Genomic DNA, 10,627 nt, shown 5'->3' with positions numbered 1-10,627 from the left:
AAATGATCTAAACTGTTTCTGATTAACCTTTTGGGGGTCGACTACTTTTAATAATTGACTTTAATGCAGAAATAAATATTTGCCTTTCTGAACTGTAGTGGAATATAATTATAACGTGGCATAAATGATAGTTGATAATGACGGTGAAACTGATAGGTAAGTATTATTCTATATGAGTACAGAATGAGCCCAGTGGCTCCTGACAAAAACAAAACAAGTACACAAAAAAAGCCTCATATCTCATATATATATATTTTTTTGGCCATAATCAACTCCCCAGGCTTTGTTCTGCACCATCATATTCTTTGTATTAAAAACACTTCACTTGTAGGCCGTCCAGACGGACTTTGAGGACGACTTTCGGGCTGAGTTCGCTGCAGAAGTATCCTTATGTAAACCCTCACTCTGCTCTTTGGTAACCCTGATCTCGCGAGACGACGGCGATTGTTGGCATTGTTGGGTGCACGGTACCAGTTTGGTGGCTCGGCGCTGAGTCCAGTGAGTAAAGCCGAGGGACAGAAACCGACGCCATGGGTCTGCTTTCCGTGAGTGTCGGGCCCTTTCGGAACCGAGTGCCGACGGTTCGGACGTGGAGCCGAGACTTATCCACAATTTCAGCTACTTTACGCAACAGCGGAGCGCTCGCGTTGGTACGGTGGCATTGTTTTTTTTCGGTTTTTTTTTTTTCTTATTACGTAAAACTTGCCTCTCAAAAATAACTGAATGCCGACTTTTCTTGTACAACAGCTGCTAATACATGCGTTGGCCAACAGCGTGTCCCAGGAGACTGTGTTGGAGGTCTGTCATGGGAAAGAACATAGTGTTCCTCGGTGCAGACAGCAGACCGCCTCCCCAATAAACAAACAAACAAACAAACAAACTGTGGCACTGTTTGTGTATCATTCCTCAGTTGTTTGTACTCTCGCGGTATGTCCGTTTGACAGTGCTGAGTTTAAAAAGTCTGTTTCCTCAGTTTCGTAATGTTTTGCTCGAAGGGGGGCGTGTCTCGCTCATTGTGGTGGGGACGGCGCAAGTTTAGCCCGTGCTTGTTCCTACTTATTCAATCAGTTGCATTTACTTTTAAAACCAGGTCAAGCAAATGTTAGCAGACATGCAAATAAGTCATTGAACAGATATAGAGCTCGCTTGTGCGCGGGAGTTGGCAGCCAAAAGTAGGGAACTTTCTGAAATGAAGTTTGGATTTCTCAGTGACTGGATTTTCAAAAATACCTTCAAAATAAGACGTAATGCAGGTTACCTCTCAGGTGGCTGAGAAGAGGTATCGTCCACACTTTGCTCACTTGTTTCAGCGGACTGTCTGTTTTTTCTGGTGAAGTAGAACAATCAAACCAGAGCAACTTAAGGTTCAGACCGTAAATGTTTGCCTCATCAATACCAGATAAGGAGCTGCTGTTTTCTGAACGTCAGTGTCTTAAAGATACTGTATATTCTTGGTGTCAGATGCAGAATATGTCTTAATGGGGGCTGACACTTGTTCCGTTGAAACAAAAGTATGTAATTCATTTAGCTTTCCTTTATTTGAACACTGTCCCTGAACTTTACAATTTTGGTAGGATTTTTTTCTCTCTGCTGGACTTTGCATGGTAAATATTCAGTTGATATCTTGGCAGGCTGATATTAGCAGCCGTTGTTGGGTTATTGCAGATATACTGATGTTGGTTTGTTAGTGAGTAAGTAACATAATATTACAATTGCAATCCAGGATCAGTTGTGCTATTATGATAAATTGCAATGAAATATTTAGCACTTGTGTGAAAGAGAAGTATATTTTAAATAACATATTCCAAAATGCTTGTAACCTTTAACAATTATTTTTTCCATGTTTAATACGCACAGGTGACAGATTACCATGTGAGTTGTATAGCAGCTGTTCGCTGTCAAGTATAATAAGTGGATAATCTGCAGCAGTGTTGTAATTACTTAATAAAATTACTGTGACAGAGTCCAGAGTGCCCAGTTCAAAATGAGATTTCAGTAATTCTATAAATAATGTTGTTTTGGAAAAAACATGTAGCAGGACAAATTTCTCATATTAAGATGAAAGTTAGTGTGGATGACTGATTCATATCAGCAGTAGAAACCATGAGACCATGGATTAACATGTTTCATTGTGTGTAACCGTTACACATTAGGTGAAATCAGCGCCTATTACATGTATCATGTTGATTTAATACCTCTCCGCCATATATTTCTTTTCCACTGGTCTTTTTATGGCTCTGCCATCAGCGTTAACATATTCATTCATTGTCTTTTATCGCAGAAGACGTCACTAATCCAAAGGAAATGTGGAGGATTTTATCAACACAGCTTCTCACTTGCTCGGTTACTTAGCTCAAACAAACCACCAAGAGGTAATGAACATCCTCTTATACTGTATAATGTCGCTAAATGAGTGCACACAATGACCTAAATCTTTGTAGGTTGGCGTCAGGTATTTGCACTTCATTCTTTTGTTCTGTGTGTTTGCTATTGAATTGGTTTAGGTTTTGAAAAGTTTTTCCCAAAGAGTGAAGAAAGCCCTGGCGTCAACAAATCTGTTGAAGGTGAGAAAAAATGTGTCATTATTGGAAGCACCGTTTGTACACGCTTTCTTCTCAGTTCTGCTGAGGTGTATGATTTGTTCTCTGTTACTATTTAGATGAAAATACTAAAGAACAAGAGTCTCCTGGAAGGGAGGGGCAGTACACAAATGACGATGGGGACAAAGGACGAAGAGGAGGAAAAAAGGAAGAATCACACTGGTGGACGCGATTTCAGGTTCGGATAACTGTCTTTTCTTCACGTTGTTAATGCATCACGTTAAATTCACTACATACAAACACTAATAACACGGAATATATTCACAAAAATGCTGGCATCTGAGGACATTAAGTGTCAAATCTAAGCCTGATTTTACTATAACTCCTTAGTGCAGGTTGCATTCTCCATGATTTATTTAAAAAACTAAACATAAATAAATATCAGTTGATTTACTGTTGTAAGACTTTTTAAAAGTTCAAATGTTGAAACTCATATTTTCCTTAAAACATATAGTACCATACTAGTCACATTATACTGTTAAAATGGTGCTCAGAGCAGTTTTGAGAGGCAGCATACTGTTAGAGGAGTGGCCTGTTATTGATTGGCATGTCGACATGTTCTCTTATATAATCAACTGGTCAGTCCATCAAATCTCTCTCTTATGACATTTCTTTATCTAACAGGATGATTTTCCCTTGGATGAAAAAGCAGTACGGAATCTTGCCATTGGTGCAGCAGGCGTGGCTTCAGCTTTTCTGTACTTTTACTTCCGAGAGACGGGGGCCCAGATCTCCTGGAAGGACTTTGTGCATCAATACTTGAGCAGAGGCTTGGTAAGGGGAAGAGAGAGTTTTAGTTTTGGTATCTTCTGAACATGGTTGTCTCTTCTCTCTCAATGTTTGTGTTCGCAACCATGTGGACAAATTGTTTCTTGTGCTGTTTACACAGGTGGATCACCTGGAGGTTGTCAACAAACAATATGTAAAAGTGTTTCCTGCCCATGGAGTGCACACATCAGAAGTGGTTAGTCGCCATAAAATGCTGTCATGTCCTTTTGCCTTACTTATTGGTCGCTCTGTTGGGTAGTCCAAGAATGGTGAGTCACATACCTTTAGATCCCAGGCTCTAATCCAGAGTAAATCCATTTGGTTTTACTTCTGTTACAGTTTCCCCCAGAATATACAGCTCTGCACACTTTTATATACACCTACAGTCCACTTTATGAATGTGCATGTTGGAGGTGCACCATGTAAAGAAGATCTACCAGTTTATGAAATTACCAGGTATTGTTGAGCACTGATCATAATGAAATATGATTGTAATGAACAAATACTAATACACGTAATTTCGCACCAGAACCCTGGTTTGTAAATGGACTGCATTTATCAACCAGGACCTGTTTCAGACGTTTAGCATTTGTTGGTGTTGTTCAAATAAAAAAATCCAAGACCCTGCTGAAATTCCAAGAGCTTTAGACACATAACCACAAGGCTTGCTATATGACAGTTTGAAAGACACTTTAAGGGACTATATGTAAGTTTCTGCTATCGCTACGTAGCCAACATTAGCATTAGCAGCTGTTTGCTTACCAGTCTAGAAGACAGGTTTCAAGTTCCTCATCAAACGTCATTCCTTTACTCGCCATGAGCAGTCTCCAAGTGGTGAAAACTAACGGCAATGTTCACTCTTGTTTTTTTTAATTTCTGTCACGTCTTTTCTTCTACTGAAGTTAGCATGCCAACCAGTTAGCCCCGGCCTGGCTGGCCAGTCTTGTCACTTTCTGATAGAGTCACTGTGGCGTCAAGTCTGCCAACATGAGAGGATGAAGAAGTAGCGCTACCCGCAGGGTGTATTCTAACCTCTTGTCTTGTAAACGCAATGATGGCTTAAGCTCTTGGCAAGCAACCATCAACACCACTCGCCAATGGAAAGAAGCCATGTTCGGCAGCAGAGAAAACTTACATATAGCCCCTTTAAAGTAAGTATATAGGCATATTCTGTATAGACTACACATTACTATATGTTTTGTTTTGTCTGTATGTTTCAGAGCTATTTGTGGTTCAACATTGGCAGCGTTGAATCATTTGAGCATAACCTGGAGAAGGTCCAGCAGGAAATGGGTCTTGACTCCCCACACAAAGTACCTGTATTCTACAACACTGAAAGTGATGGGTGAGAAACTAGATTTTTCATATTAAAGCAACATGAATTCTGTGCATACTGGATTTGCTCCTGTGAATCCTGGTATATTTATAGTCCTTTTTTTTTTCTCCATAGAACATTTCTTGTTAGTGTTCTCCCAACCGTACTTCTGGTTGGCTTTTTGCTTTTTGCCATGCGGCAGAGACCAATGGCAGGTGGACGTGGAGGCAGGGGGCGAGCAAACCCCTTTAGCATGAGTGAATCCAAAGCCAAGATAATCAAAGACAACATCAACGTGAGATTCAAGGATGTTGCAGGCTGTGAAGAAGCCAAACTGGAGATCTTAGAGTTTGTCAACTTTCTGAAGAACCCACGTCAGTACCAGGACCTCGGAGCCAAGATCCCAAAGGTGTGTCATATTTTCATAATGGTTGAATCACTGTCAAGCCCCACAGATATTTTATGGTAATTTCGTGCTATAGTACATAAATTAAACCAAATTTCGCATACTGTAACATCTTTGTTCTCAGGGTGCATTGTTATCAGGGCCACCTGGAACCGGGAAGACCTTGCTAGCTAAGGCCACTGCAGGGGAGGCCAATGTTCCCTTCATCACCGTCAGCGGCTCAGAGTTTCAGGAAATGTTTGTTGGCGTGGGCCCAGCAAGGGTCAGTGCTGGGCTGAATGCAGGACTCTGCCAAAGAGTCTGTAAGCTGAATTAAGGGTCACATGCAGTTTATGCTCCTGTTTGGCCACATCATCTGTAAACACAATATTTCTTTTGATTGCTACAGTGTTGAAGATATATACATAGAAAACGTTCTACCTTTTCTTTCCCCTCTGTGTTTGAATATTAACACTCTATTTCCGATTTTCTTTTTGTCCTGTCCTATATTAGATAAGGGATATGTTTGCCACAGCACGAAAAAATGCCCCCTGCATCCTTTTCATTGATGAGATTGACGCAGTGGGCAGAAAGAGAGGCAGAGGGAACTATGGCGATCAGAGCGAGCAAGAAAACACCCTTAACCAGTTGCTTGTGGAAATGGACGGTAGGCAGTAATTTTACTTCTCTCTGAGTTTGCACCTATTTCCTATTCCTGGTGTAAAATTTCACAACGCCTCTCTTCTTTACAGGGTTCAACAGTTGCACCAATGTGGTAGTTTTGGCTGGCACCAATCGAGCTGATGTCCTGGATCCGGCTCTGATGAGGCCTGGACGCTTTGATCGACACATATACTTAGGTAAAGTGTGCACTTGTCTGTTGCATTTTGAGCATTTCTACGAATGTCTTGCTTTTGTTCTGATAACTGGCTCTCACTAATAACAGATATCCTTTATGCATACTCAAACTCTCTACGCATCATTTATTTTGTCCAGTTTATTTTCAGCTCTTTGTGTAAATACATTAGTACTATAGATATAAATTATCCTTCCTTTTTGTAATTAGGACTCTCCCTGACCAACTTGCAATCTTGACCCTGCATTAGAATACTTATAGTATGTCTTACCATACTGCAAATAGATGAGTTAACAGCAGGTTGTGACCTCTTTCCGTGATTCAGTTTTTGGTTCTTTGGACTTTTAGACCTGGAATTTTATTCCTATTTCCTTTGTTCTTCCCCTCTTGTGTTTTCTAATTCCAAGTTGATGCATGAATGTGTTACCGTGCCACCTCAGTAGTCAACTGCTGCATACCAGGAACTATGCAACAAGTGCAATTTAGTGGCACTAATCTTCATGCGGACCCAGATGGAACTTTGGTTGCGTTATTTTTTTTATTGCCTGCTTCAGATGGTGGACCAAGCTTGACCTTACTAACACTCTTACTGGATGGTTTCCATAAAAATTAACTTCAAGCCTATTAGATTTGCTTACGTTCTGTTTTTTGCACCTGTTCACTTGTTATATCGTTAAATGTTTGTGTTGCATAGTGTAAGCTTTGATCTTTTTGGTTAAAAATGGTTGATCTTTTCCTGCCCGTTAAGATCTAATTTGCTTTACGCCAGCAGTGCTGGACAATGGTGGGCAGGGCAGTTTTCTCTCTGACAAAGAAAAGTGGGTCAAAATGAGAGAGCTGGCTTTCAATAAAAGAAGGATTAGGTAACTGGAGGCCAACATGTGGGATGGGACACATTGCTCCTCTCTGTGTTTAGTTTTACTGTTCCCTTAGTCTTTCTGTGGTTACATGTAAACAGTGTTGGTGAAATTAAGTTACTTAAAAAAACAGTTGCATTACTAATTAATGTTTGATCAGTAGTTATTTATGTAAGTTGTTACATCATTATGTCACTTATTTAAAAAATGTGTGGGTTTAGGTTGCATAAATAATGCATTGTGTAAAGGTTTTTCATTAGGCTACAAGTTTAACCTTTGCTTCAAGACTAAGAACTAATTGTTAGTTCTTAGCTGTTAGTCTAAGAATAGATCTGTAAACTCCACAATATTCAGGTTTTTGAGAGGCTGTCAATGACACTCATAAGGTCAGTGATTGTCATTTACCCATGACTTTTCTTGCCCATGAAAACAGTTCTCCTCTTGTCAGAGCTAATGCTACTGCAAGAGGATTTGCTGTGTCTTTCAGTTTGATGGACAGCTCTTCAAAATTATTTTCTGCCTACAGCTGTTGGCACCAACAGTTCTAATTTGACTTAGAGTACCTGACATTCTTTGCCTACTCTTATTCTGCTGTAGTTTGACGTTAAGTAATCCGAAGCGCACAGACAACCTTGGTGTCTGTGGCTGTGTGCTTGGCTGTATAACCGTTTGTCTGTGTCATCTTGAAATTGAGCTGTATGACATGTACACCTGTAGTGCAGGAAAAGAGCAAGCTGTTTGTCAGGACCAGTTCAATGATCTTCCATAAGGTCTGTAAATGTGAATTTACAGGCAGAGTAAACACACTATCGTACTTCTAACAACTTGACAAAGATGCTTTATCTCTTACACTTGGGTTTCCTTGCTTAGCAGTTTGTAAAACCAATGGGGTTTCCTTTGCATCAGTAACATTATCATGCGATGGTGTTATTTTCGCAGTAACAGTTCTTTTGATCTTATTTTGCTATCCTCCTTTTGTTTTAAAACGTGGATGTCCTGGAAGGCATTTGACATAAAATTCAAGATATTTTGATATTTTTTTCTTTTTTTTACAGGCCCACCAGATATTAAAGGAAGGGCATCCATCTTTAAGGTGCATTTAAGACCTCTGAAGTTGGACTCCATTATAGAAGTAGAGGCTTTGGCCAGAAAGCTAGCTGCACTAACCCCAGGTTTTACTGGTGAGAACAAGAGATGTGTGATTATGTTCGCATCTGTACACACAGCCCAGTCTTTAGATTAATCTAAAATGGTCTAACAATTTGTCTTCTATATCTGTTTTTGATTTTTTTGTTTGTCAAATCACAGTCCAACTTGATTGTTGTGTCTTCTTGTGTCTCTCAGGGGCTGATATTGCTAATGTGTGTAATGAGGCCGCCCTAATAGCTGCACGTCACCTCAATCATTATATAAACACTAAGCACTTTGAACAGGCAGTTGAAAGAATTATTGGAGGTAAGTTAACATCCACATTTATGCAATTGATATTATGACAATACTTATAGAATGACTGTTGGATGTGGGTTATACAACTTAATCAAGTTAGTTAGTAGTAAAAGCAGTTGTCTTAAAGTGGTTAGTTTTGCTATACATTTCTGTAATATGAAGTTTTGATCAACTATATACTTGTAATTTATATTGATTCATATTTTATATAGATGCATAAATGTGAACTAATTGCTTAAATTTGAAATACAGTCTCTTAATGTAATAACTTACAGTATATCCTAATATACAGTTACTCATTGAGACTGTCCTATAAGGATTTGATTTGACATTTCTAATGTACTTACTGTGTGATTTCTTGCATTACTCAAAGATAAAGTCTTTGTCTCCTGCAACAACGTAAAGACACTATTCTCCCAACTTTATCCACTTTGTGTTTGAAGAGCACATAAACCCTGGTAACCAATTGCTTGTACAAAACACACACAGTGCTGTTTGGTAAGACATTGTCCTTTTCCTCAGGTCTGGAGAAAAAGACTCAGGTACTGCAGCTTCCAGAGAAGACTACCGTGGCGTATCATGAGGCCGGACATGCTGTGGCGGGCTGGTTCCTAGAACATGCAGACCCCCTACTTAAGGTATTCATTCCATTTCCTACCTGTTTTCTCTCGCATTGCTGCTGGACTATCTGCATAATCTTCTGTGGTTTTATCATCTATAGTCAGAGTAAGATCTCATCAAATGACTATACTGATTATTAGACTGACACCCTCAGGTGTCCATTGTTCCCAGAGGGAAAGGTTTGGGTTATGCCCAATATCTGCCTAAGGAACAGCACCTGTTCACCCGGGAGCAGCTGTTTGACAGAATGTGCATGATGCTGGGCGGTCGAGTGGCTGAGCAGGTTTTCTTTCGTCAAATCACCACTGGAGCACAAGATGACCTAAGAAAAGTCACGCAGTCTGCCTATGCACAGGTAATCACCAATTTTTACAGATTTAAACAGATTTTGTGGGTCAAAAACTTATTTTGCCTGGAAAATAAGGCACATAACAAGTGGTGGGTTTGAAGTGAAGCAGCACCGTTTGCCATTTTACTAATAGAGACAAATTATAAATGAAAATAGTTAAAAGATATTTACAGATTATAAATGTTCAGTTCCATCTTACCAGTGTTCATTTCTCTTCATATTTTAGGTTGTAGAGTTTGGAATGAATGAGGCAATGGGTCAGATTTCTTTTGACCTCCCTCAGCAGGGCAGCATAGTTACTGAGAAACCTTTCAGCGAAACTACAGCCCAGCTTATAGACCAGGAGGTCCGCTTGCTCATAGATGCTGCCTTCCAGCGAACACTTCAGCTTGTCACTGATAAGAAGGAAATGGTGGAGAAGGTGAGAACTATTTTTCACTCTGAGAACTGTTGGAGAGAGGTAAAGGTGAGGAGAGTCTTCCTCCAAAGCAGCTCGCTCAACAGTATGATGCATCAACTGATAGCTCCTTTGTGGTTTCCTTAAATGACCTTCTTTATATAACTGTTTGGAAGAAATGTGAGGAAGATGAGCAACACCAGCTACGTTAAGTTAGACAGGTAGTTGTGGTATTTTGATGATCATTATTTAAAAATTTTTACTATTAACAGTACTATTAGTTGTATCTAGTACTGCTACTGCTGCTCCAAAGACTGTTTCGAGTTTTGAGTGCGAAAGAATATCTGTTCTTGAAGTCTGCTTTCAGTAATACCACATATAGTTTAATTGATGGTGGAGTTAGCCCTAATTAATATTGTCTATGATTAAAATGCTTGTTGTTTACTGATTTTGACGTTTTGCAGGTGGCAAAACATCTTCTAGAAAAAGAGACTCTAGAAAAGGCTGACATGGTAGAGCTGCTTGGACCTCGTCCCTTTCAAGAAAAGTCATCATATGAGGAGTTTGTTGAAGGGTTGGGGGAATTTGAAGAGGAAACCTCTCTTCCTGAAGGGCTAAAGAACTGGAACAAGAAGAGATGTGATGAGAAGCCCCGGCAGAATGGGCAAAAAAAATCAGCCCTGTACCTGTGTGGGGGCATGCAGTCTCAAGGCAAATATTCCACCAGATTCAGGTGAATATTTCTGAAGTGCAGCACCACCTGGTCCAGACTGCCCTGGTTCATCTCACTGACAGCTGCAGAGAGGAGGGATGTCGAGATTATGAGATGTATATGTTTTTTTTATTGTAGTTTTTATATTGAAGCAGGAATTCTAAAAAGCCACTGATCATGAATTAAAGTGCAATTAAAAGACAGTAAGCTAATGCTCTTGGGACAGTGCATTTTGTAACTTACATATCACAAGAGGTGCTATATATACCCTTCCTCCCATACTCTGAAGTCCTATAGTGCAATAACACTTACAAACATACA

At 39.8% G+C, this 10,627-nt stretch overlaps 1 protein-coding gene across 4 annotated transcripts; it reads left to right on the top strand.

The window, feature by feature from the left end:
* Window positions 1-426: 426 nt before the first annotated feature.
* LOC120793219 (AFG3-like protein 1) lies at window positions 427-10,519 on the top strand. 4 transcript variants are annotated; one of them, XM_040133087.1, is made up of 17 exons: window positions 427-650; window positions 2,282-2,372; window positions 2,505-2,564; window positions 2,660-2,778; window positions 3,225-3,374; window positions 3,490-3,564; window positions 4,589-4,713; window positions 4,819-5,092; window positions 5,214-5,351; window positions 5,582-5,735; window positions 5,821-5,928; window positions 7,837-7,962; window positions 8,126-8,236; window positions 8,750-8,865; window positions 9,003-9,203; window positions 9,424-9,618; window positions 10,059-10,519. In XM_040133087.1, exons 1-17 carry the CDS (start codon window positions 531-533, stop codon window positions 10,329-10,331), a joined length of 2,436 nt encoding a protein of 811 aa, XP_039989021.1. In that variant the 5' UTR covers window positions 427-530; the 3' UTR covers window positions 10,332-10,519. The 4 variants fall into 4 exon arrangements, with proteins under 4 accessions (XP_039989021.1, XP_039989048.1, XP_039989029.1 ...); XM_040133095.1 differs by lacking the exon at window positions 427-650 and adding an exon at window positions 1,289-1,511; XM_040133105.1 differs by lacking the exon at window positions 427-650 and adding an exon at window positions 1,502-1,604.
* Window positions 10,520-10,627: the final 108 nt, after the last annotated feature.

The sequence above is a fragment of the Xiphias gladius genome, chromosome 1 (assembly GCF_016859285.1).
Source record: "Xiphias gladius isolate SHS-SW01 ecotype Sanya breed wild chromosome 1, ASM1685928v1, whole genome shotgun sequence".
Lineage (NCBI taxonomy): Eukaryota > Metazoa > Chordata > Actinopteri > Istiophoriformes > Xiphiidae > Xiphias > Xiphias gladius.
The sequence above is the reverse complement of the archived record's forward strand: the minus strand, read 5'-3'. Positions and strand labels throughout refer to the sequence as shown.